Below are 27,803 nucleotides of genomic sequence, written 5' to 3'. Positions count from 1 at the left end.
TAGGGTTTCAGACTCCCAGTTGTCTAACTTTGACTTGGCTCATAAGTCATGATGGCAAATCATGGGTTAATTGACTCCCACTTTGCGTGGACACGCAAAGAGTGTGAGCTGTGCACAAACTATTTCTGGTTTGAGTAAGCAACTTACAAATGCCCTGTTTGTAGGTTTTTAGCATGACATCTGAACCCAGACACTCTAGGTTGTTTATGGGTTAAACAATGTAGAGTTAAACCATGGTTTGTTGTTGGGTTAACTCTGGGCTGTTTAACTTATAAACAACTTAGAGTGCCTGGGTTCAGATGTAACGCTAACAATCTATAAATAGGGTGTTTGTAGGTTGTTTATTCAAACCGGAAATGACTTGTGTGCTCTGCAAGTCCCCACAAATCTTGAATTAATTAATTCACAATCTGCCCCTGTGACGTGCAGTGCGAACCACCTCAATAACTAAAAAAGGTTTCTCTCCTTCCACATTCTCAACATTTGGTTGTAACACTTGGGGGAAATAACAGGTGGATTTGTGTGTGGAAGGACTTGTGATCTTGGTTTTAGTCACAAACTCCTGGGCTGAGCATGTGCTCAGAGGCACCATATTCCTTAATTCTTAGTGTATGTCCATGTGCCTGAGCCACTATTTTGTACCTGGCTCCAGTTGGTGGATCTCAGGTCTATAGTAAAAAAAAAAACAACTACCCCAAAGTAGATCCAACAAGTCTAAAGTCAGCCCGCTCCTTTTGTAAGTTAAATTGCAAGTTAACAAACAAAGGCTTCCATGCCACCTTCAAAAGGAAAGACCATCTCTAACTTTCTCTTTCATGCCCTATTAGAGTATCAGTATACAAAAAGTCTGCAACATGCATCTTTCAGTCTTAGTAGTTACACATGCTTCCCATTCAAAAGCACACACTGGACAACGGGCTTAATTGTTAAAAAGCTTATACAAGGAGGTGCCGCTTTCTCTTTGTTGCTTCTTAAACCCCAGATCCCATTCCCCTATTTTGTATCATTGTGCTTTTTCTCTTATTGTTCCTTATCAACTCTTTACCACCCAACATCCATTTAGTCTCTCTTTTTTATAAAAACGCCTTGACTTATTTTTTTCAGCTAGCATATATCTAATTGTGTTTGGCCTTCTCCTCCTCCAATATTTAAGCTTTTATTTTTAGGGTTGTGTTGTTGTTCTTGTCTAAATTAGACATTGGACAGGGCCTGTCTATTTTTATGTGTTTTGTACAGCACTTAGATTTTTTTAGGCACATCACTTATTGCAATAGCAGCATGCAAGGGTGTATTATTGGAGGAAGGCTTGAACTTCCTTGTAGAGCACATGTTTTGCATGCAGAATGCCCCAGACTTCAGTCTGTGGCACCTCCAGGTAAAAGGCTAGAAGGACTGAAAAAGAACTCCGAAACCTTGGAGAGCTGCTGCCACTTGGAGCAAACAGTACTAAGATAAGATAGATCAATGCTCTGACTTAGTTAGGCAGCTTCCTATGTTCACATACTGAGCATGCTCAACTAGGCAGCAAGCAACCAACATCCATTCAGTGCATTTCATCAATGATTCATTCCTTAGATTCTTTCATTCTCTAACAAAGCCTTCCCCAACCTGATGCCCTTCTGGACTACAATTCCTATCAGACACAGACAGCATGGCCAATGGCCAGAGATTATGGGAGCTGTAATCCAAAACATCTGGAGGATACCCAGTAAGGGAAGGCTGCTCTAATAATGCAAGCAACACCCACATATAGAAATGCAATATTAAGGATCTATCTTTACCATTTTGTTCCTGCTAATTAATCATCATACGAACACCTCTGTTAGACTGGATCAAGATCCTTCTAGTCCAGCCTTCTGTTTCCAGTAGTGACCAGATGGACTGGTCTGGGAAGCTCACAGGGCATGATGGTAAAAACAGCCTTCCTCTGCTGCTTGCCCCCAGCATCTAGTACAAGGGTGGGCGACTTGTGTCCCTCCAGATGTTTTGGCCTACAACTCCCATGATCACTCACCACTGGCTATGCTAGCTAGGGCTGATGAGATTTGTAGGCCAAAACATCTGGAGGGCCACAAGTTGCCCACCCCTGATCTAGTATCATTCCTAGAGAATGTATGGACCACCAGAATCCCCAGCATGTCACATAGGATATGACACTGGAACTCAGAAATAAATTAGCAGCAACATCCAACACTGTAGTCCACATAATCTCCCCATTGCAGAAGAATGGGAGTGCTTTCATTGATTAGGATTGCATCCCTGGTATCTTTCCTGCTTCGAGAAATGAAGTTAACTAAAAATGTAGGCCACAAACCAGCACCAGGTTAAGAGCATTTTTAACTATCGAGGGGTGCGTGCAAGGGATAGATAAGAGTGTGAGAGGATCAGAAGTTAAGCTGCTCTTCCTTTTTCTTACCATATCAGAGGGCACAAAACAAAAATGATCTTATTCTTAAGGTTTTATGTCATATTTAAATGCTGCAGTGAACAGAACTACTGAGAGGCTTGTTCCTTTCCCCGTGAATTTTCCAGCTCTGGGGAATTCCAGCCAGGCTAAACGTTAGTTTAACATAGTATTTTGCTGATTTAATTAAGTCTTTGGAAACCATGGGCAGTGCCTTAGTGACATGAATACCTAAATAGGGAGGATATGACTGCCATAACTCTTGGCTGCTGGAACCAAAAGGAACATACTGTCTAAATACTGAAATACTGGTCTGCTGTATTAATTAGATCATTTATAATAGCCATGACCATTAAGAGTAGAGTACTAGTACATGACCTGAGTACAGCACTTTGCACTGACAAACGATTGTACTCAGCCTCTGTAGTATACCTACTGTAAAGGCCAGTTCACATGTTGCATTTTTCGGTACATAACCAAGAATAGATATTTTAAATGTTGCACACCTAAAAAATGAGAAGTGTGAATGTGACAAATGTATGTTTGAGAATGTGTAGCATATAGGCACACTCGCTGGGGAGGCGGAAGTGGCTGGGGTTCCGTGCCAAGTGCAGAACAGCCCTAAGCGTGCAGAGGTAACCCAGAAGTTGTCACAGCAAGATGTAACAGCCCAAAGAGTGCAGAGGTAGCCCAGATGTTGTCACAGCAAGTTTCCCCACAACAACAAGGGGGAAATGGTTTAGAAGTCCTCTAGTAAAACTACAATGAAGATATATCTCAAGACTGATTTGCACATGCATATTCATCACTCAGTGTTTCACTACTCAAGGACCAACCGACAGGTGAACATGTAAACTACCCCCAGTGAAAAGTCTTATACATGACATGTCAGGGGATATGAAAGCTTTATTTATGGGTGTTTGACTTAGAATGGCTATTTCACATGAGCAAGTCATCCCTTTGTTATGTAAAATCATATAATGGCCCCCTTTTCGAGTGAAAGGGTTCCTGAGGTCTGAATGAAGGAAAGTTACCAGAAGGAATATGCAGAGTCACCAGAAGAGAAAGGCTGAAGGTCTGGGAAAAACAGGTGTGTGTGTATGTGCAAAGCTAACTGTGGAACATGAACAACAAGATGCAGTTGATCAGGGAAGTTTGGAAGAGAAAACAAAGGGACTTCCAAGATAAGCCTGGAGCCTGAGACAAAGGTTGTATGATTGCTAGCAGGTAAAGTAGCGGTCAAGGCTTCTGAAGGAAAGGTGATGGCCCTTAGCATCAAGAAGAAGAATTTCCAAAAAAGGTACAATGAGCCCAATTAATGTACAACTGGGACACGTAGTCAAAAGACCATGTGTTTTCACATAATGCAAAGATTTGGAGAGAATTAAGATATCCCCAAATCAGCAGAACCCCGCGGAAGACTTGAACACCAAAGAAGCAGCTGTACGCAGCACACCTTCTGCAGAATATATGACCTGGCTCGCCACCAGGTTCCATTGCTCTGACATGGGCAACTATCTGAGTGAATGTGGAAAGGTTGAATGGATTGAACTGAACTGCATTCTATATAAATAAAGGTGTTCTAGAAATTACATTTGGGTGGATCAGACTAAGGGTCCATCTAGTCCAGCATTCTGTTCACACGATGGCCAAGAAGCTGCCTGTGATAAACCTATAAGCAGAATATGAGCGCAATAGCACCCTCCTGCCCATGCTCCCCAGCAACTGATACACATAGGCATAGTGCCTCTGATAGTGGAGGTTGCATGTAGCCATCACGACTAGTAGCCATTGAACTCCTCCAGGAATTTGTCTAACCCCCTTTTAAAGACATCCAAACTGGTGGCCATCTCACCACGTAATACTAGTTATTGTTAACACCTCGACACTGCAACCAACAAGTGATGAATATACATGTGTGAATGCACCTTCAAATGTGTGCTCACTCATCATCCCCTCTCCAGGGTGGGAGGGACTATAGCTCAGTGGCAGAACACCTGCTTTATCTGAAGAAGGTCCTAGGTTCCACTGCTAACATCTCCAGTAAAAGGGACCAGGTGGCAGGGGATGTGAAGAGCTCTCTCTCCCTGAGACCCTGGAGAACTCAGGCCAGCCAGAGTAGAAAATACTGGGCTATATGAATGAACTTGGGAGATGGACTTGGTATGCAGCAGCTTCCTGAGGGGGAAACAGCAAATCAGAGACAGATGCAGGGGGTCAGGGCCACAAAGACAATGTCATGTGCAAAACAATAGGATCCCCCCCAGTAGATGGGTGTGGTAGTTATGCTAATGCCTGTGTGGAATCTGAAGCAAACAGAGTCCGATTCAAGTCACTTGTTTAACTTGGTTTGCACATGTCTGGCGGGATGCTGGGCCAAAGGCAATCTAAAGAGTTGACTGGGCGGGGGTGGGGGGGAGGAGGCATGTGCCCCCAGGACCAGGCCCGAGGGGAACGGACAATCATTCAATGATCAAGAACTGTTGCCTAGGCAAAAGCCAAGCCTGACTCTGAAGGTTTTAACGCCCTACCAGGGGAGATCCAACAGGTTGCTTGTGTGGGTGGAATCATCCTAGAAGGCTGAACCAGCTAGGGATGTCAGAGAATTCCGCCACAGATCTCGGGGAGGCCAAATGCCAGCGCATTCGGCCCCCCGAAATCGGTGGCGGAACGGTCTGCCCCCCCCCCCGGGACGAGACTTACCTGGGGCGGATCTTCCTGGCGGTGGCGGCTCCGGCGGTGGTGGCAGCTCCCAGTCTTCTGACCGGCTGCCGCCGCCGCCATTTCCCGGTTTAAAAACAAAACAAAACAAAAAAACGTGATAGACTACGTAAAGATTTACGTAGCCTATCACAGCTAGATTTTAAAAAAACACCGTGATAGGCTATGTAAGTCTTTATGTAGCCTATCACGGCTGACTAAAAACAAACAAATGCGCGTACGCAAATGACGGCGCCCATGGGCGCCGCCATTTGCGTACGTGCGTTGTTGTTGTTGTTTTTAATCAGCCGTGATAGGCTACATAAACATTTACATAGCCTATCATGGCTGACTGCAGGGACGCAAACGGCGGCGGCTACGGCCGCTGCCATTTGTGTCCCTGCTAGCCAGCAGCCGGATGTCTGGCTGCTGGCGGAGCCAGCCAGCAGCTCCGCAGAATCGCTGCGGAGCACAGCTGGCCGGCCAGGATTCCTGGGGGGGAGGAATGGAGCGCCTCCCCCCCCATCAGCATAATCCACGAAAGGTAGGTACCTTTCATACATCCCTAGAACCAGCCGTTGCACCCTTTCAGACCGTAGCCATGAGCATCTCGCAGCAGAGCACAGAAGCCTTCTTTGTTCTAGACCCAGAAGCTCTAGAAAATTCCCTTTATGAACTCCCCAGTGTCTTTTGTGCAATTCAGTTTTTTGGTTTTATTAGTTGTTTTTTTATTAGTTGTTCTTTACAGCAAAGAAATGCCATCAGTATCCCCAACCAACCCGCTCCTCCCTAAAATTATCCCCTGCCCAACAGTAACCCTATATGTTTATCAGGAGCTAGCACTGACTCTACAACATACAGTTCAGCTGCACATGCAAACTTACAAAAACTTAAAAAAAAAAAAAGACTTACAAAAACAAACAAATCAAATACACAAGAGACAAAAGACAAAAGACAAAAGACAAGGGAGGGAGGGAGGGAGGGAGGGAGGGAAAGCAGAAGAGGACTTCACGACAGGGATGGATGAGAAATTGGCTCTGTCAATTTTTTTTTTTTTTTTTTACAGATTTACGAACTGTAAAACAGCATTTCAGCAATGTAAAATACTTGGAAAAAATTAGTATGTTTAGAAATGAACACAAACAATGTGTACATTAATGTGTGCTTTATGAAAAATGTGAACAAAAAAAGTACAAATTTATAAAACAAAAATCCTACTTGTGTAGAATGAGCTTGACTTCAACAACCCCCAAGTTTGGCAAGACTAAGATTGACAGAGGGCCGATCTACACTTATGGTTTTTTACGCTTCCAATGAAGTTTTGTCCCCAGTCTTTCACATTAGGCCATCCCCGCTTCATACTGGAACCACGATTTCCCGCTTCCCTGTTACCGCTTTCAATACCCAGATATTCTGGTATTTCCCATTCATGTGCTCTGCTCTTCTGTGTACGTCATCATATAAGGCCATAGTCCCCTCCCACGCCTGCCCATATATGGTGGTGTTTGTATTTCCCTCCTGTCCAATCACAGCTCTCAATGCCCCCATGTGTTCTTCCGGCTACTGATTGCATAGCTTCCTCAGCACTCAAAGGGCTGGATGTGCGCGCGCTTGTCTAATCTCGGAAGCTCAGCAGGGTCAGCCCTGGTCAGAACTTAGATGAGGAACTGCCTGGGAATCAGGCTTCCTGCACTGAGCAGGGGATTGTTCTATCCCTTCAGATGACACAAAGTTTTACCTCCTTCTATGCCCTGCTTTGGCTTTCTTTTTTTTAAAATTAAGGCATTATCTTCAAATCTTCGAAGAATTGTAGCTTCTCCAGCCTGATCTGATTTCTTTGTAGACTTGCCCGGGCAAGCCCAGGCAAGCGTAACAGTCATCACTATTCATGGCCTAACATCAATAAAAATGTCCGTAGACAATTTTAATGTCATCTCATGAGTAGCGGACAAAAACAGGGCAGTCTTCGAAGCTTCAAAGACATTAGCGCCCCCCCCCCCGAAGCTGAGCGCTGGGTGCTGCCGCTGCTGCCCCTCTTCCTTGCGCCAGCTGTCAAGGGCTGGTGTGGGGAAAAGAGCATCGGAAGACACCTCCAGCCTCTCACCCTGGCCTCCAGCAGGTGGGGAGGGGGGAGAAGAGGATAGGAGCTTTCTTCTTCCCTCCACCCCCACCTGCTACAGCAGCGCTGGCAAGGGACAAGCTGGTCGTTTTCCCTAAGGCCAGGAAAACTTACAGAAAACGACCAGCATCTCCCGCGCTACTGCCACTGTAGCAATGATGGGGGGAGGACGAGAGGCACTGCCTTGTTCCCCTCTTCTTGCTGAGGGAACTGGTGTCCGAGGGCGGGGGGGCAGAGTGGCAACTTCTCACCGGGCTTCGAACCCCAACAGGATGCTCACGCCATCTCTACACACACGCAGGGACAGAGGAAGAGAAGGACGGTGGAAGGAGAATCAGCAGAAACAGGAAAAGTTTCTGCTCCTCCATTGAGAGCCGCCTTCTTTAAGAGCAGGAGAACAGCACAGTACTCGAGTGTGAACCAAGCTCGCGCATTCAGTGAAGTTCTGGAACGGGGAAACAGGGTGAATGTGAATAATCAAGTTTTAATGCGATGGCATTTAACTCGCCAGACTACCGAATTCATTGCACTAGCAGACACAATATAGATCCTCCCTTGATTCATCCATCCTTACTTCTGAGTAATAGCTTTCATATTTCCTCACAGATCTAGGTTAACTATCAAATAGTTCCAAGAATGTGGACCAAATACATACGTAGATATTTTTGACTTTCCTCTCGTCTGTTAAATGCTACTTTCTCTTTTACTGCCATGACCCAGAGATCCTCAGTTCATTGTTTTGTGTGGTGTAGTCAGGGACTTCCAGCTCTGTAAGACCATATGCTGGCTACCATGGATGCCCATAGAATCCAAAATCTGTGTCCTTTTCCAATGTCCCATTTCACTGGTAAGTATCCCAACAATAAATTATAAACAGAGAAATCCAGTGCTGCACATAGTACAAAACTGATGTATTTCATTACCTCATGCCAGAAGGGAGTACTAATCGGACAGAACCATAACATGTGGGTTAGGGTCCCTCCAGTTTTAGAGCATCTCTAGCATTTGTTATGCTCCACGATGCTCAGATGTTAAAATCTGTCCGGCATCCAGTGTGTCCACAAGATAATTTTAGTTGGATTAACTGCAGTCAAAAATCTAAAGAAGAGTTTTTGATGTTCGCAAGGATGTTGTTCCACTGAAGAGTATCTAGTCACCTCTCTAGTTCAGTTGCCCATTTGATCTACAACTCATCTAACGCAGAACCCAGTTCAGTTCTAACACAGGAATACAGAAATCTGTGACTCTACTGTATGCAGGAATCCAAGTACTGCAGGAATCTCTCTCTCTGATACTGCCAGGGCATATACCTCCCAGGCAGTGCCTAAGTTGTAAATTTTGCCAGAAGGCAGTTCTAGGAAGCTTGAATTCCAACTTAAAGTCTTCAAAAGTTTTGAAGCAATCTTTCTTGTCAATGAGCCGTAACAGCATATTGTCTCATAGATCTGTCCATGTGTGCAACAGTACTGATTTGCCTCCAATTTTTATATTAGGATTGCCCCACAATGTGAGATCTCCAAGCGAATGAGGGTCAAAGCCTAGAGATGATCTCAAATCCCTCCATGCCCTCTTCATAGCCATAACGGTTGGGGTAGAGATAGGAGGCTTCCGTATATGGCTAGAATTTAGGGCGATTCCCTCCTCTAGTGGTGCTATTACAGGGGTGAATTGCTCTAGTTCCTCACCAAATGCTTTATACCATTCAGTGGAATACCCACCCAGGCCTGGAGCCTTTCTGCCTTCAGTGATTTTATCCCCTTCAGAGGCTATAAGAGATGAAGCCATGAAGCTTCTTTTGCTCCTCACACAGTCTTGGAAGTTGGATAGTATCCAAGAAGGAATCTATGTCCTCTTCTATATCCCCTTTCTTAGAATATAATTCTAAGTAAAAAAAAACTGAAACAGCTCCTCAATCTGGTTTATAATCCTTTGCACTGAATTTGCAGCTTTGAGGAACCCTGGGATGGTGTTTCTATGTTTGACATGTTTTAATGTGAATGCAAGTAGCTTCCCTGCCTTTCCCCCTGACTCCCCAAAACATGGTTTGATGCAGGTCAGGTGGAATTCTGCCTGAGCTGAATGGTGCTTATTTACCTCACACTTTAATTTAATCAAATTATTATAATTTTCCAGAGTGAGCAATTTGGCATAAGATTTCAGTAAGGGTTGTAATTCTTTTTCCAATGTTATTAGCTCCTCCGTACGGGCCTCCTTTGTATATGAAGCATGTGCTATGGCAAGTCCTCTTAATTATGCTTTCATGCTATCCCATACCACAGTAAATTTCACAGCTCCTGTATCATTATTTTTCAGGAATTGTGATATTCCTTCTCTCATGGACAGCAAAAACCCTGGATATTTTAACAGTGCTGTGTTCAAATGGTGATTTAATTGGGTGAGAAGGTGGAGACAAAGTTAACATTACTGGGACATGATCTGAATAGCCCAAGTGACTACTTGGTATACTGTGATAGAATCCACCAATGAAGAACTAATTAAAAAAGAAATCAAGGTGATTGCCGTTCTGGTGCACCTGAGACAAAAAAAAGGATCATCCTTACCCATGGGATGCATGAGACACCAGGTATCACTCAGCCCTGGGTCTCACTGGAAGGTCTGGAACACAGTGTGCACCTGGGATCTCTGAGAAGACAACAACAAGGTGTCCAAGATTTCATTAAAATCTCCCCCTTAAATTATTTGGGATGCATCAAACTGCAGTACATGTTTATATAAGGCATAGAAGAAGTCAGCATCTTCTTATGTTGGGTAGGGATGGGTGAAAAATTTGCTGTTTTTTTGTTTGTTTTTTAATAGACATGCCCAAGTGACACCTTCTGAGCCTTTCAGCAGGCTGAAACAGAGGTTTTTTTTATTCAAAAAAAAAATCACAATTTTTGTTTAACTTTTTGTTTAACAATTTTTGTTTTTGTTAAACAATTTTTGTTTAATTTTTGTTTTGTTTTACATTTCAAATATAACAAAACCCACACATACAAAATAAATACATAAAACCCTTAAAATTAAAAAATAAAGAAAAATGATAGATATGTATAGACATATACATATACACCCCTTCATGGATCACTGCCTTGTTGTGGCGAAGGGGCTTGCGTAACTCAGTGAAGCCATAAGCTATGCCGTGCAGGGCCACCCAAGACGGACAGGTCATGGCAGAGTTCTGACAAAATGTGGTCCACTGGAGAAGGAAATGGCAACCCACTCCAGTATTCTTGCCAAGAAAACCCCATGGAACGTATCACAAGGCTAAAAGATATGACGCCGGAAGATGAGCCCCTCAGGTCGGAAGGTGTCCAATATGCTACTGGGGAAGAGCAGAGGGTATTTCCAAGTAGCGCCAGAAAGAGTGAAGCGGCTGGGCCAAACCCGAAAGGACACTCAGCTGTGGATGTGTCTGGCGGTGAAAAGAAAATCCGATGCTGTAAAGAACAATATTGTTTAGGAACCTGGAATGTCAGATCAATGAATCAAGGTAAGCTGGAGGTGGTCAAACATGAGATGGCAAGATTGAACATCGACATCTTGGGAATCAGCGAACTCAAATGGACAGGCATGGGCGAATTTAATTCAGGTGACCATCATATCTACTATTGTGGCCAAGAATCCCTTAGAAGAAATGGAGTAGCACTCATAGTCAACAAAAGGGTGGGAAAAGCAGTACTGGGGTACAATCTTAAAAATAATAGAATGATCTCAGTATGAATCCAAGGCAAACCATTCAACATCACAGTAATTCAAGTCTATGCCCCAACCACTGAGGCTGAAGAAGCTGAGGTTGATCGGTTCTATGAAGACCTACAACACCTTCTAGAACTAACACCAAAAAAAGATGTCCTCTTCATCATAGGGGATTGGAATGCTAAAGTAGGAAGTCAAGAAATCACTGGGATAACAGGCAAGCATGGCCTTGGTGTACAAAATGAAGCAGGACAAAAGCTAATAGAGTTTTGCCAAGAGAACATGCTGATCATAGCAAACACTCTTTTCCAACAGCACAAGAGGCGACTCTACACATGGACGTCACCAGATGGTCAATATCGAAATCAGATTGATTATGTCCTTTGCAGCCAAAGATGGAGAAGCTCCATACAGTCAGTAAAAACAAGACCTGGAGCTGACTGTGGCTCAGATCATGAGCTGCTACTTGCAAAATTTCGGCTTAAATTGAAGAACGTAGGGAAAACCACTAAACCGTTCAGGTATGACCTAAATCATATCCCTGATGAATATACAGTGGAGGGGAGGAATAGATTTCAGGGATTAGACCTGATAGACAGAGTGCCTGAGGAACTATGGACGGAGGTCCGTAACATTGTTCAGGAGGCAGCAACTCAATCCATCCCAAAGAAAAAGAAGTGCAAGATAGCCAAGTGGCTGTCTGATGAGGCTTTACAAGTAGCTGAGGAAAGAAGGGAAGCGAAAAACAAGGGAGAAAGGGGAAGATATATCCAACTGAATGCAGAGTTCCAGAGAATAGCAAGGAGAGACAAGAAGGCCTTCTTAAATGAACAATGCAAAGAAATCGAGGAAAACAACAGAATGGGAAAGACTAGAGATCTCTTCAAGAAAATTGGAGATCTCAAGGGAACGTTTTGTGCAAAGACGGGCATGATAAAGGACAAAGAAGGCAGGGACCTAACAGAAGCAGATGAGATTAAGAAGAGGTGGCAAGAATACACAGAAGAACTATACAGGAAAGATCTGAATGTCCCTGATAGCCATGATAGTGCGGTCACTGAACTTGAGCCGGACATCCTAGAGAGTGAAGTCAAGTGGGCCTTAGGAAGCATGACTAACGACAAAGCTAGCGGAGATGACAGTATTCCAGCCGAGCTATTTAAAATCCTAAAAGATGATGCTGTTAAAGTGCTGCATTCAATATGCCAACAAATCTGGAACACTCAACAGTGGCCACAAGACTGGAAAAGGTCAGTTTACATTCCAATTCCAAAGAAGGGCAACGCCAAAGAGTGTTCAAACTACCGCACCATTGCGCTCATTTCACATGCCAGCAAGGTGATGTTCAAAATCCTACAAGCTAGGCTTCAGCAGTATGCGAACTGAGAACTACCGGAAGTACAAGCTGGGTTTCGAAGAGGCAGAGGAACTAGAGATCAAATCGCCAACATTCGCTGCATCATGGAGAAAGCAAGAGAATTCCAGAAAAATGTCTATTTCTGCTTCATTGACTACGCTAAAGCCTTTGATTGTGTGGATCACAACAAACTGTGGCAAATTCTTAAAGTGATGGGAGTACCAGACCACCTTACCTGTCTCCTGAGAAACCTGTACGAGGGTCAAGAAGCAACAGTAAGAACCAGACATGGAACAACCGAGTGGTTCAAAATTGGGAAAGGAGTACGACAAGGCTGCATATTGTCACCCTGCTTATTTAACTTATATGCAGAGTACATCATGAGAAATGCCAGGTTGGATGAATCAGAGGTCGGAATTAAGATTGTTGGGAGAATTATCAACAACCTCCGATATGCAGACGATACCACCCTAATGGCAGAAAGCGAAGAGGATCTCAAGAGCCTCTTGTTGAGGGTGAAAGAGGAGAGTGCAAAAGCTGGTTTGAAACTCAACATTAAAAAAACTAAGATCATGTCATCTGGCCCCATCACTTCCTGGCATATAGAAGGGGAAGAAATGGAAGCAGTGACAGATTTTACTTTCTTGGGCTCCAAGATCACCGCAGACAGTGACTGTAGCCATGAAATTAAAAGACGCTTGCTCCTTGGGAGGAAAGCTATGGCAAACCTAGACAGCATAGTAAGAAGCAGAGACATCACCTTGCCGACAAAGGTCCGTCTAATCAAAGCTATGGTTTTCCCAGTAGTAATGTATGGCTGTGAGAGCTGGACTATAAGGAAGGCTGAGCGCCGAAGAATCGATGCTTTCGAACTGTGGTGCTGGAGAAGACTCTTACGAGTCCCCTGGACTGCAAGGAGGTCAAATCAGTCCATCCTAAAGGAAATCAACCCTGAGTGCTCATTGGAAGGACAGATACTGAAGCTGAAGCTCCAATATTTTGGCCACCTAATGCGAAGAGAAAACTCCCTGGAAAAGACCCTGATGCTGGGAAAGACGGAAGGCAAAAGGAGAAGGGGACGGCAGAGGATGAGATGGCTAGATAGCATCACGGATGCAATGAATATGAACTTGAGCACGCTCCGGGAGAGAGCGCAGGACAGGAAGGCCTGGCGTGCTATGGTCCATGGGGTCACGAAGAGTCGGACACGACTGAACGACTGAACAACAACAACATACATATACAATAAAAAGAATAAATACAATACAAAATCCAAATCCATATAAAATGACTCCTGGTCCACGTTACTCAGAAAGGCTGATGTATGCTGGCCATATGACAGAATGTTTGTCAGGGCAAAGCTGTGTTTGGTAAGGGAGGCAAGAGTGGTGACATCCTTAGTCCGTTGAACAACTGAGGTCTATTGCACCTTCCTGCCACCCCTGTAGTATGACTAGTCCCTTCGCCACCATGAGAACCTGGATAGTCCACAGATGCTGGCCAATAGATAATTTCCACAGTGTGGGAATATAGTTTAGTAATTGCTGGACAGCTTTGAACTGTAATGAAGTATGCAAGACAAAACTGATTCGCCAAATAATGTCTATCCATAAGGGAGCCTCCACTGTACATGCCCACATCATATGTGCATCAGTGATGCAACTGCTGTTCCACAGTGCCAGCATCTACTGGAAGGTGATAGGTTTTTCCAAAATAGGTGCTGTGGTGTGCAATTTAACAGCCATTTCTGCTGTTAAAGGCATAATTTCAGGTCAGGCAAAATATTCCATATCAAGGTCACAGCCACTTTCCACTGGCGTGGCTGGATGTGACATTCCACTTCCCTATTCCACTACACTCCGAATGCCAAGCTTACCATATGTCACAAGCTTTCTGTAAATAGCAATTGTTGCTTTGGCCGCTTGGATAGAGCTAATCAGCGTCAAGGGCTCCTTGGCGGCCTCTTTCAGTCTAATCCAGTAGCCAAGTCCAGACACAGACAAAGGGATTCTTTTTAAAGCTTTATTCCTCTTTTACAACTTAACAACTCTACTATTAGCGACTAGCTATGAGCAGCAGAATACCTATGCCCTCAGTTGGAACAGTTGGTTCTCGTTTGAAGGAGAATCACTGGCAGACCTTGAACTTATGGGCTAGGGAGAGTCCCTCCCCTTTTCCCTTGGATCCTCTGGGTGCAACCGTTGCTTGCACGCCAACCGGGCACTACGCCTCCTTTCCGTGCCCTCTATTTGGCGCTGCTCCCTGTGTCGGTGTCGTGCATCCAGCAAGCCCTCTTCCCGTGCTCTCTCACTCCCGGGACCACTATTTATGTCAAGAATGCCGGTGGGAGGAATCTCTGTCAGCTGTTGGCCCTGGGAAGGATGAGCGCGCTCCTCTCCCAGGAGCAGCTGCTCCATCTCAGAATCGGAACTACTCTGGGATTCTATGGGCTCAGTGTCCACCCTGACAATCAGGTCCTCCAGTAATCCTAGGGACTTTGAGGCATTGAATGCCGCTGGGCCATACAAGGTACACAACATATGCTTTATTTGAAGGTGTTGCCAGTGTGGACTTTAATGCAAGCGATATTTTCTCTTTTGGTCTGCAAATGGGAGAAATTCATAGTCTCTACCCAATAGTTGATCCAAAGTGAGGATGCTCCTCCTCTCAGCACACTGCCTCCAAAGAAAAGGATGGCCTGCAATTTTCAGGCCAGGATTACCCCATATTGTTAGTTTGGCATGCGAAAAGGGGTCAAAGCGCAGCTGGTGGGCCAGCATGTACTGTATCTCTTTTAGCCACCTGAATGGGAGGTGGGGTAAGGCCTTCTCTGCTTAGCTGGGTGGAGCCCAATGCCATCTATTTGAAAACGGGTGTCAGAGATGCAGATTCTAAACCTATCCAGGGTGGCTGTCGTGATGAGGGGGTGGTAGTCTATTCATTGGCACATTATTTATTATTACATTTATATCCCACCTTTTTTCCTCTTTAAGGTGGCATACATAATCTTCCTCCTCTCCATTTTATCCTCACAACAACAACCCTGTGAGGTAGGTTGGGCTGAGAGTCTGTGACTGGCCCAAAGTCACCCAGTGAGCTTCCATGGCCGAGTGGGGACTAGAACCCGGATCTCTCAGCTCCCAGTCCAACACTCTCGCCACTACACCACACAGGCTGTACCACACATGAGCGAATATATGCTTTGTGATAAAGATTTAGATCAAGGAAGTTAAGACTTCCTTCTTCCACAGGCAGCTGTAATTTTTTGAAGGAGAAACATGGGGGGAAACTTCCCCAAATACATTCCCTAAATAATGCATTACATTTTTGGAAAAATGATTTGGGGATACACAACAGAATGCCGCAGAGGATGTATACTATTCAAGACAACACAATCAATTTTAATGTAATGTTTTTCCGCACACACTAAAAGTGAGTGAGGTCCACCTTTTTAGTTCTAAGGCAATCTCAGCTATAAAGGGGTAACAGATTTAGTCTGACTATCTGTGAAACATCCTTGGGGACCTTAAGTCCCAGATAAGCTATGGCTTCTGGACATTGCTTAAACTGCCATCTAGAAAACAGGATAGAAGGGGTGTTTGTCCCCAGAGACATGAGTACTGCTTTGGTCCAATTGATTCTGTATCCCAATAGTGTCCACACAGTATCTATTAGCCTTATTAACTCCAGTAAAGAGTTTTCAGGGTCATCAGTAAACAATACGATACCATCTGCATAAAGGATAGCCTTATATTTTGTGGCATGATGCACAACATTCCGTATTTCCCTGTTTTGCCAGATGGCCCAGGCCAAAGGCTCCTGACAGATGTTAAATATTAGTGGAGGGAGTGGACAGCCCTCTCTCATATGCCTCTTTCCAGTGGAAATGATGGGGAGAGGATTCCATTGGTCCAGACCGGAGAGCTTGGGTTCACATATAGGATTTTCACCCAAGCTAAAAATTCCCGGGGAAAGTCATATTGGGAAAGTGTAGTTGTAATGAACGGCAAGTAAATTTTATTAAAGCCTTTCTCAGCATCCAGCGATTAAAGAGGGGCAGGACTCTTTCTGGTGGCATTAACTGCCACTAGATCAACCAGCAACTTTAAATTACCTGCTTCCTCCTTGCCTGATACATATGAACCCCACATGCTCAGGATGAATTAATGTTGCTATTATGAGCTGAGATAGAGTTGTGGCTTATGAGCTTTCCGATGCAGCTCATCTCAGGAAAGATGTGCACAAAGCATACACGTATTATCATCTCAGGAAAGATGTGCACAAAGCATACACCTATCTTCAAAAAGGGTAAAAAGGAGGAACCTGGGAACTACAGACCAGTCAGTCTGACATCAATCCCTGGGAAAATTCTGGAGCAGATCATAAAGCAATCCATCTGGAAGCACCTTGAAAACAATGCCGTGATTCCTCAAAGCCAACATGGATTTGTCAAAAACAAGTCCTGCCAGACAAATCTGATCTCATTTTTTGATCAAGTAACCTCCCTTGTAGACCGTGGGAATGCTGTAGACATCATATACCTCGACTTCTGCAAAGCTTTCGACAAAGTGCCCCATGGTATCCTGATGAGCAAACTAGCTCAAAGTGGGCTAGATGAAACAACGATCCGGTGGATCCACAGTTGGCTACAGAATCGGACTCAAAGAGTGCTTATCAATGGGACCTTCTCAAACTGGGGAGTGGTAACGAGTGGGGTACCGCAGGGCTCAGTCCTGGGCCCAGTGCTCTTCAACAGTTTTATTAATGACTTGGAGGAGGAGGTGCAGGGAATGCTGATCAAATTTGCAGATGACACAAAATTGGGAGGGATAGCTAATACTTTGGGAGACAGAAACAAAATTCAAAGTGATCTGGATAGACTGGAGCGCTGGGCAGAAAACAACAGAATGACATTTAATAGGGATAAATGCCAAGTTCTGCACCTAGGAAAAAGAAACCAAATGCACAGTTACAAGATGGGGGATACGTGGCTCAACCACACTACAAGCGAGAAGGATCTTGGAATTGTTGTCGATCACAAGCTGAATATGAGCCAACAATGTGATGTGGCTGCAAAATGCTCTTTTGGGCTGCATTCATAGAAGCATCGCTTCCAAATCCCAGGAAGTACTAGTTCTCCTCTACTCAGCACTGGTTAGGCCTCATCTGGAGTACTGTGTCCAGTTCTGGGCACCACACTTTAAGAAGGATGCAAACAAACTGGAGAGGGTTCAGAGGAGGGCAACAAAGGTGATCAGGGGACTGGAAACAAAGCCCTATGAAGAGAGACTGAAAGGACTGGGCATGGTTTAGCCTTGAGAAGAGAAGACTGAGGGGAGAGATGATAGCACTCTTCAAGTACTTGAAAGGTTGTCACAGAGAAGAAGGCCAGGATCTCTTCTTGATCATCCCAGAGTGCAGGACACGGAATAATGGGCTCAAGTTACAGGAAGCCAGATTCCGGCTGAACATCAGGAAAAACTTCCTGACTGTAAGAGCAATATGGCAATGGAACCAATTACCTGGGGAGGTGGTGGGCTCTCCCACACTGGAGGCCTTCAAGACGAGGCTGGACAGCCATTTGTCAGGGATGCTCTGACTTGGATTCCTGCATTGAGCAGGGGGTTGGACTCGATGGCCTTGTAGGCCCCTTCCAACCCTACTATTCTATGATTCTATGATTCTATGATTAGGGGAAAGTGCACACAAAATGTGTATATCTGAGAATAGTGCACATAAAACAGCATTTCAGCAATGTAAAGTACTTGTCTAAAAATGTGCACAAAATGCATACATTAATGTATACATTATGAAAAATATACACACAAAAGTATACATGTCCATACTGGTGTTTTGTTTTGAAATCTCAAGTTTGTGTGGAAACCAGACAAAATGAGCTCGACCTAAAAAACCTGACAATCTCTATGAGACAGAGCTAGACAAATCTGTCCATCCCTAATGTTGGGTCCATAAACATTCACATTGCTCTTAGTCAATTTGTAGATCTAATAGGACATATCTGCCTTTAGCATCCAAAGATGAACTCAGAAGTGTGGTATTCAGACTCCTATGCATAAGAACAGCCCACCCCCTGGCTCTTTCAGAGTAGCCTGCACTCCACCACTCAGCTCTTCCTCAGTCATGTTGAATCTTCTACCAGCAAATGGTAGAAACACTGCATCAGTGTGGAATTTTTTGAGGTGCTGAAGCGCTTGTGTACATTTGACATTTCATGAGACATGTGTAAGGACCCCATCATATTGGTTGGATCAGTGACCTTAAGTGGGAGAAGCACAGCAATCATGCAATGCAGCTGAAACTACATCAACCTCAAACAGCAACACATCTGAATTGTACTCAAAGGAAGAACAAGCCATCCCCTGTATTCACTTGCACTACTGGCTGCCACCTAATAGTCATGACATTTATGGCCCCTTTTACAGGAAAGTGTTACGTGCAGCACTGGACAAGATACATCACGCTAAAGTGTCCTGTCAGAGTAAGAGTTCTGTGCTCCACCTTTTCAAGACATTCAGGTGTCAGCCACTGTCTGCTAACGCGAGCCCTAATCAGTGAAATGTGCTCTATGCTATGGTTTAGAATGTATTCCTGTGATTATAATATATCTTTCAGCCTCCAGCACTCCCAAATGAAGCAGGAAGATTCACCCCGTCACTGAGAGGGTCAGATTTCAAGCAATCTTCCAAGCAGGAAGGCCCTTCCAGAGCTAATACTGAAATGGCAGGAAAGCAGTGATAAGGCTAAAGGGGCTGCAGCCATGCAGGGCTGCAGAAGACATTGAACAAATATTGCTGCTGAAGGGGAGGAACTTCTAAAACTTAACATGATCATATCAACAACTGTTTTCTCTGCCTCACCTTCTAACCAGGTGTAACAATCCACCGTATTAGCATATCAGTTTTAAAAATAGGCTGCTGGTAGGTAGTTCTCAGCTGCCCTGGGTCTCATGAAACCATGGGCTTGATTGCCATGTTTGCAGTGCAAGTGCTTTTCTCTCTGGCCAGCACATTTGCCCTTTGAAATCACCCTCTTGGATCTACAAATTGTCCTTGGAACAATTTCCAGAGGGGTATCCATGTTAGTCTGTTGCAGCAAAACCAACAAATAATCTTATGGCACCTTAAAGACTAACAAATTTATTTTGGCATAAGCTTCCATGGACAATGTCCACTTCATCAGATATCCTTGGGGAAATCCTAGAATGGAAAAAACAGTTTATTGTCTTCTCTCCACTGCAAAGGGCCTATGGCCCCAGTCCTTGTCGGTAGGTCCTCTTTTATGTGAAAACAGCACAAAAAGAATATTATAGCTCTTAGGAAGACCTTTTCAGCTCCCTGGGTCACTTACTTTGACCTGCCGAGATGGATATTGGCCTTCAAAACTTCTTTTTAAGATGGACGGTGGTGGTTTGCAATACCTCTCCCATCTGAAAATAGGCTCTGCTCACATTAGGGGTCTGGGTGTTGCTAGATTCCTTCCCCTGGATCAGAAGCCTCAAAAGAATGCTGCCATTTTCCCTGAATGTCCTGCACTGCAGGAAGTTTTGCACAATTCAACTTTTCAAGCAATATTTTAAAATACATAATGTGATAAAAGGGCAGTTTGTGAGGGTGACAGACTTAAAAAAAAAAAAAATGGTGACAACAAGGACCATAGAAGGAAACTATAGACAAAACCAAGGGGTTCAGACATTTTGGCACAGGATACACCAATGCTGTGAAAACACAATGTCGTGCGAGTTTGCACTGATATAGGCAGTGTGATGTGTGAGCAAGCTGTATGTGTGTACACATGTGAATATATTTTAAAATATTACTCCTTTTAAGCCAGTCTCATGCTTTCTGGAACAGATGGAGCTACTGATGTTGGGAGGTATCTAGGCCAGGATTTCAGATATGCTAACTAACACTCACGATTCATTTTACATTGTGGATGTTTATACATGGTGTGGGAAGCTTCTTCAGCATAGAAGGCCACACAAATAAATATAACGCAGGTTGAAGGGCCATAGCTAATTTTCACATTCTGGTGGCATGCATTGGCACATAGTTATTATGAACAGCAATCATCCTCGTCACAAAAAATAGCTTTTCTTGCCACTGATATTGAAAGGAACAAAATGTTCTGTCTTTATGACTGGTGAGGTGATGATTCCGTGGGGTTGTGGGGAAAGGCCCTGTCCATTCCACACAGGCTACAGCCAGCTCAGAAACCTGTGGCCTTAGAAACACATGAGGCCTCTGTAAAGGCTCAGTGAGACTTCTAGGTATTTGGTGAACATCCATTCTCACCCCTACTATGGCTAAAGCCTGCCAGAGGGGGAGAGATAATAAGTAACGTACTTCAGCACCCACACTTGACCTTGGTTCTTCCGCCACACAGTGTTGTATATATACCATGTTAAGCCTCTAGGGGGTTTCTGCTGCCTCTGTGTATAGTGCAGAACAAAGCAAGCAAGGAACACATCTGCCTAATAAAGAAGTTACTATAGTGCTGTGTCCAGGAGTTATCACTGGGACACACAGACATAACAGTAACTGCATTAAGAGCTGTCAGGAAAGAAGCTGTTAAGTGTGAGAGACTGGGCTGGTTGGACTATGGCAGGCCTAGAGGCCTTCTTATAAAGACTAGGCCGAAACTCAGGCCTCAAGAAGGAGAGTTGGGGAGGTGTATGTGGTGGCCAGAGAATAACCTCATGAAGATTTATTTTTAAAATGGGATCCCAGTCAGAGTATGTGAACCCCTTTGTTAATACACTAGAAGACTGGCCCACATATATGAAATGGCTTGAACAGTATTTTGCTCTCCATGATACCCCAGAGAGGAGTTATCAGTGGGACAGACATAACACATAGGAGATGAAGAAGTGGTTCTATAAGACACATGTAGAGCAGGCCTGTAAAATTGGTGACCCACAAACCAAGTGCAGCCCATGAGGCATGTATTGTTGTGACCTGTCAGGTGCCTTTCCACCACTTTTTTGCCATCCCAAATAAAGCAACAAACATTGGTTCACAGAGCTCTTGGTCGGCCTACCATAAGTGGCTGGTAACTTATACTCAGCTTAATGGATCGCAGGTTCTGCATTAGAGTGTGACAGAACTGTGGCCTTTTGCTATGGAGTGGAAAGGCACAGATCATATCTTACAAAACAAAAGCACCTGAACAAGCAGCAAAGACAGCTGATATTTCTCATTGGTATCAAATAAGATGACAGGGTGTTAATTAGAGAGAAATGGCTGCTGTAGGTATTACGCTGCAGATCAAGGAAGGACCCCTTCCCTCTGTCTTCTGTATCTACCTATCATTTATTAATTTGGCACCCCCCACTGGGTCACTGCCAGTAATGAGGCATTGATCTTGCTTGTGAAGCTTGCCCAATCCCATTTCAAATATCTCCTGTGCCCAGAGTCACAGCACACCTTCCCCAGTGCAGATGGTACAATGTAGATGAGAAGAGGCTTTAATATTGAGAAGCCAAAATACATCAATTACAAAGAAAAGATATAACGAGCATGAGGGAGGAAGAAGAGCAATTCCAAGTCTGCTATTACTGAGGGACATTCCACATATCACATGGAGGTAAACCTGAATTTGCCACCAAGTGTACAATCAAATGTGTACAATCAATCAAACATGTACAATCAAGTGTACAATAAAATGAGTTTGGATTTCTATGAATTTGCCACCTGAATTTTCCACCAAGTGTACAATCAACATGGAGCTATAAGCCAATTTTGCCTGCATGATACCTATGTCTGCACACTAGGGATGTCAGAGAAATCCACAATGGATTCAAATGAGTTCAGATTTCTATGAATTTGACCTGTGGATCCTGCAGCGGAACAGCTTTTTGCAAGTCATGCAGATTCCATGGACCTGCAGACCAGTTTTTTATTTGGGAGGGAGGGGGATTTGCACAAATTTGCACTTGGTTAATGCTCATTAGCATAAGTGCACATTAGCATTAATGCACACTTGTGCAAGTGGAACAACATTCTCGTACATCCCTTTTAAAAATCCGATTCTGTCAATGAGTGGATGATGGAATGGAACAAAAGATGCCTGACATTCTGTGAAACACAGACGGGACGGATTTGACAAAATCTGTACATCCCTACTGCACACATGTGTTTGTTGCACTTTACATATTAAGGTGTATACTGAAGAGGCCCTTGAGACAGAAGCCCTGCGCAGACATTCCCTGATTCCCATCACATGACGGGGGATGATGGGTGTGTTCCCTGGCCCTGCCCCCTCTGTCACATCACCCCCCTCTGTCTTTGTTGTTGGGGGCTGAACGTCTACAGCAATGAGTCTTGTCTACTTGTGTAGGCTCCCCACATGATTAAAAACACTGAACTTCCAGGGTTCTTAATCACATGGGGGAGCCTACATGAGTAGAGCAGGCTTCCCACTATAGAAGTTCCCTTCTCAAGACAGGGAAGGCAACGAAGCTAGGAAGTGAGTGGGACAGGACCAACATTCTCTGCCTCATCACATCAGGTTTGAATACCTGAAGAGGGCTTTTATGGAAAACAGTAAAGATCCCAAAATCAAACCACCTAGCAACTATACACCTATGCAACTATGGAATTCTTCTTGCCTGTGAGCATGTCCACACTAGGTGTCAAAACCAGAAAGAAGGAGGAAGGGAGATTTCCCCGATGGCTAGAGTGAGATAACTTGCCTCCATCCCACTCCTTGATGCTTTTTTTTTCTTTGCAATTTAATCTTGAATATAACCAAGAGTCATGATTCTTATTCCCATCCCTTTTGGAAATCTGAACCGCTTAAGGGATTCTTGTGAAGCTCAAATGGGATAATCCTATGTATGATGTGCTAACTCCTTGGAGGAAGTCAATGAGACAAATGGGATAAACAGAGCACATGCTGAAGCCACTCCATGGTGAACCCCTTCCCCACTGATCCACTAATGCCAGGCATACAGTTATCGTCATGCAAATTGCAAGGCAGACCTCCAAGGCAAGCACTATAATAAAGCTAAAGCTAGGGTGCTAGGAGCTACTTCCAACTTCTCCTGCAGCTCAGATGTTGTGTGTGTTGGCTGGGCTAAGATTCAGAGTGCTAATCCACCTCCTAATACAATAATTATAATATAATGAGCTCTACTGTGGCACTATAGCATCAACATGTTACAGTATTCAAAAACTGAATGATTCAACCCACACTGAAAATGTACTAGTTAAAACATTTTGGGTACAATAGCTGGAATTATGGTCATTTTCACCCTCATCCAATGCTCCAAGAGTCCCCAAGGGAACTCTGGCACATGACTCAACAACCTCCAAGTAAATGACTACACTGTTACAGTGGGGGAAATTTAAAATATTTCACCCTTCTACACACTGAGGGAGGGATGACAATTTACTGATCTCGTATTGGGGTCAGGTAGACCCCAATTAAGCTACTGTTTTAAAATCTGCAGCAATAAAGAAAAAACATGGTAGTCCTACTATTAAGAAAGCTGGAGATGGGATTTTGCTGATGGGGGTTCCATGCCCTCTCCAGCCACAGGGAATGTTGGGTGTATTCTCTCTCAGTTCATAAGGAGTGAGGGTGAGGTCCAGGACCGCCTGGGTGAACAGACTGTGCCACCTAGAACATTCCCCCTGTCAAGGGCTCCTTGGAGGCCTCTCTCAGTCTAATCCAGTAGCCAAGTCCAGACACAGACAAAGGGATTCCTTTCAAAGCTTTATTCTTCTTTTACAACTTAACAACTCTACCGTTTGCAGCTAGATCTGAGCAGCACAGTACCTATGCCCTACGTTGGAACAGTTGGTCCCCGTTTGAAAGGGAATTACTGGCAGACCCCTGAACTTAAGGACTAGGGAGAGTCCCTCCCCTTTTCCCTTGGATCCTCTGGGCACAGCCGTTGTTTGCGCGCCAACCGGGCACTACGCCTCCTTTCTGCGCCCTCCATTTGGCGCCGCTCTCTGCGTTGGCGTTGCGCATCCACCAAGTCTGCTATCCACGCTCTGTCACTCCCTGGACTGCTATCTAAGCTAGGAATGCTGGTGGGAGGAATCTCCGTCAGCTGTTGGCCCTGGGAAAGAGGAGCGCGCTCCTCTCCCAGGAGCGACTGCTCTTCCTCAGAATCAGAACTACTCTGGGATTCTATGGGCTCAGTGTCCACCCTGACACCCCCAAATGATCTGCAGTGGCAAACGCACAGAAGCATCTTGGTAGACGTCAATGTGGAAAGCATTCCCTAAATTTGAAGATCATCGGTTGTCAGTACTGTCAAATACTAATTAACATTGCATGTCAGCCAGCAAGTACAAGCAGGTATTAACTGCCAAGGCATTGGCAAATACTGCCCATCAAGTACCATTGGGTATTAAAGGTGACATCCAATGTTGAATGAGCGGAATTCTATTTGCACACCAGGACTTTCCCTTCCTCTCCTCCCCCCGCATTCCCCCAAATCTGCCCTGGAGAGTCCCTCAAAGCTCCAGGGCAGATTTGGGGGTGCACAGGAGGCTGCAGGGGGAGGGGATTCCATCCACCAGCTGCATCTGTTCTCCTGGCGCACACAGTTGGATATAACCATAAATACAGACAACAAATATGTGGATAATGTTTGAACATTCAGAGAATAGCTGGAGAATGTTCAGCATCAAATTGGGCAAAGAATTCTGAGGAGAATATTTGGGAGTAAATTAACATCAGGTTTACCACAGAAACTTTGGCTGAGCCCAAATTCCCCTACTCTCCACCTCAGCCACTCTCTCCCATTTGCTTGAGGTACATGCGAACAGAACCCTTTTGTGGCTACCACTGTTGTTTACACTGGGAAGGACGTAGCTAAAGAGTCCTTTTGCCTGCCTCTTGGCTTGGATACATTTCAAAGAAAAATGGCTAAAAATAAAAACAAAATAACGAAGTAAGTACATTTGTTGTAATTATATTCTTTTCTATGCCTTTTGGCCGTAAAAACAAACCAACAACCATCCTCCTTCTTTCCTATCAACCTTTTCAGCCCTTTGAGATTTATTTTACTGATTATATACAGTCCTTTTGCCTGGGGACAAGGGGTTGGCTTTCAATGATCTCTTGCTTCCTCCAGCTTTACTCATTAATTAACATTTCCCATTCAAAATCCATGTCAACATCAAATAGGAATGCAGGAAGCTGCCTTTTACCAAGTCATTTCACTGATCCGTCTAGCTCAGTATTGCCTACACTGACTGGCAGTGGCTCTCCAGGGTCTCAGACAGGTGTATTTCCCAGCTCTACCTGGAGGTGCTGGGAAGGAACTGCACCTGGGACCTTTTGCATGCAAAGCAAAATAAGACTGACAATCTGAATACAAAAGACCTACATCTGAATACAAAAGATCTGGTAATTCAAAGCAAAGCCAGCCAACCAACACACCCTGGGGAAAGCTCTCTCAAAGAGTCAATGGTGGAAAGAGCATGAGAAGATGTCATAAGGTGGGCCTTCCCAGACACGGTGTTCCAACGAGCTGGTTCAGCCACTGAGAAGGCCCTGCTCTGCGTCCCCACCAATCTCAACTTAGGGAATACTCTTTGAACCCAGTCTTGTACTTACTCCCACTCCTTCCGCCTTGCCTGCGGTGTGCTCTGCATCTTATGAGCTTCATGCGCCTTGATGATATCCCGCTGTTCAATCAAGCCCCCTCGCCGGCGCTTGATGACCTCAGGGCTCACAGGGATGAGTTGGCTCTGCCCCACATCGAATGTGCTGCTCCCATCCAAACCCAAGCTGGATTCCCTTTCCTGTGACCGCAGCTCATAGAGGGCGTCGCAGCTGGTGGTGCGTGAAACGAGGGTGTTGGTCAAGGCCTCTGGTTCTAACAAGCTGCAAGACTGAGTGGACTGCATCAGGCCCAGCCGGTGCTTCCGCCATGCCTCTTCCTCTGGCAGGGCCAGCACGTACCTCTGGGCATCGCTGTCCAGCTCAGTGGCTCCGCCAGCAGGAAAAGAACCTGCCTCGGAGAGCATGTGAGCGCTGATGGAACACGTGCCAAGGCTGAGCATCATGAACGCCGTTGCAGAACATCACTCTCCTAGAGAAGGCAAAACAAGGGAAGAAAGTTACCAGCAGACTTCTTTCCGAGACCGATTTTGAACAGGGGCAGATTCAGGTTGCACACAGAAATGGAAGCTGCCCTCTTGATAAACCCCACATGAGCCGCAGACTGTCATATTTTATTTCATTTTATTTTAAGTCAACACAACAGAGTGAGTAACCAAGAATCAAGAAGGTCCTTCAGGGGCCTTCATGCAAGGTATTCACTGGGGAGGGGGTCTCCTTAACGTGGAGGAGGTGGGTCATGAGAATGAAGAATTGTCTGTCATCGTTTCTGACTTCCTTGGGTACTCTGTGCAAAGTGAGAATGGCAGAGCTGTTGGGGCAGTGGGCCTTTTGCAGGCAAATATGTTTGCTTATGTTTTAATCCCACTTGTCAGAACAGTTCCTACACGCACGCACGCACGCACACACAGACAGACAGACATCATTTTCACAATCTAATCCATGCATTTCACAAAGTTGGCTCTAGCCCAGGAAAGCTTATGTTGTATTAAATGCGTTAGTCTTCTAGATGCCACAGGATTCGGTTGATATTTGCAGCAAGAGACTAACTTGGCTACCTTTAGAAATAAATCATTTAGGGCAGTTCAGAAGCAACTATCTTTACAGCATGTTGCCAGATGTTGCCGTGCTCGTGGCTTGCCAGTGACTTTACAGGCAAGGAGCATGGGCAGAAGTAAATGCAGCCAAGGCAGACATGCCTTGCATTGCAGGAGGGTGTCCTTGGGGATTATAAAGGATGGCTAAGGGGGCGCCAAGAATTAGAGGAGACCCATCCACTACCCTGAAGTGACTCCTGTACAGACAGAAGTGGCTGCAGAGAGGGATCTACTGTGAGTTGACTGTGTGATTACGTGTGGTCTCTTTTTTTGTGTGTCTTCAATTTTTCCGTTATATATTATATGACCTTCTGGTCAAGGGCATTGTTAGATATATTTGTGTAGCCATGTTGGGCCCAGTCCCGGGGGATACTGGAATCCTGCACTGAATATTCAAACTTGAATCACAAGCACTGATTTCTACGTTATACTGGAAAGGATTATACGTTTGGCGCTTAACATCCAAATTGCCTGCATTTAGGCAGGCTCTGAAAACATATTTGTTTAGATGGGCTTTTAATGTTTGGTAGTTTGTTGTTTAAAGTTTTGTATAAGTCTGAGACTGCTGTTTTTAACTGTCTTAATTGTAGATCTTGAAATTGTGTGTTTAATACATTTCAACTGTTCTATTGATTATTGGTTTTATTTGTTTATCTTCCTGTAAGCCGCTTTGGGCATAACTTTTTGTGGAAAAGCGGGGTACAAATGGAATTAATACTGGAATTAATAATAAAATAATAATCTCCGGTGAGGTAATGAGTCCCTGGCACTGCCCACCAGAGAGGAGCAGGGCCCAGGGACTCAAGCCAGGAGAGGAGCTGCTCA

General features: G+C 44.7%; 1 protein-coding gene across 1 annotated transcript in view; it reads right to left on the bottom strand.

Moving 5' to 3' along the window:
- The window catches only part of CACNA1E (calcium voltage-gated channel subunit alpha1 E), a 464,222-nt gene that overhangs the window by 423,024 nt on the left and 13,395 nt on the right, over nucleotides 1-27,803 (bottom strand). Inside the window, exon 2 of the mRNA XM_084851293.1 lies at nucleotides 25,876-26,353. Within this exon, the coding sequence (XP_084707419.1) occupies nucleotides 25,876-26,327 (452 nt within the window). The 5' untranslated portion in view covers nucleotides 26,328-26,353. The remainder of the gene's footprint in view (nucleotides 1-25,875; nucleotides 26,354-27,803) is intronic.

The sequence above is a fragment of the Heloderma suspectum genome, chromosome 4 (genome assembly GCF_057233095.1).
Source record: "Heloderma suspectum isolate Gila_16-S chromosome 4, 16-S_ref, whole genome shotgun sequence".
NCBI classification, from domain to species: domain Eukaryota; kingdom Metazoa; phylum Chordata; class Lepidosauria; order Squamata; family Helodermatidae; genus Heloderma; species Heloderma suspectum.
The sequence above is the reverse complement of the archived record's forward strand: the minus strand, read 5'-3'. Positions and strand labels throughout refer to the sequence as shown.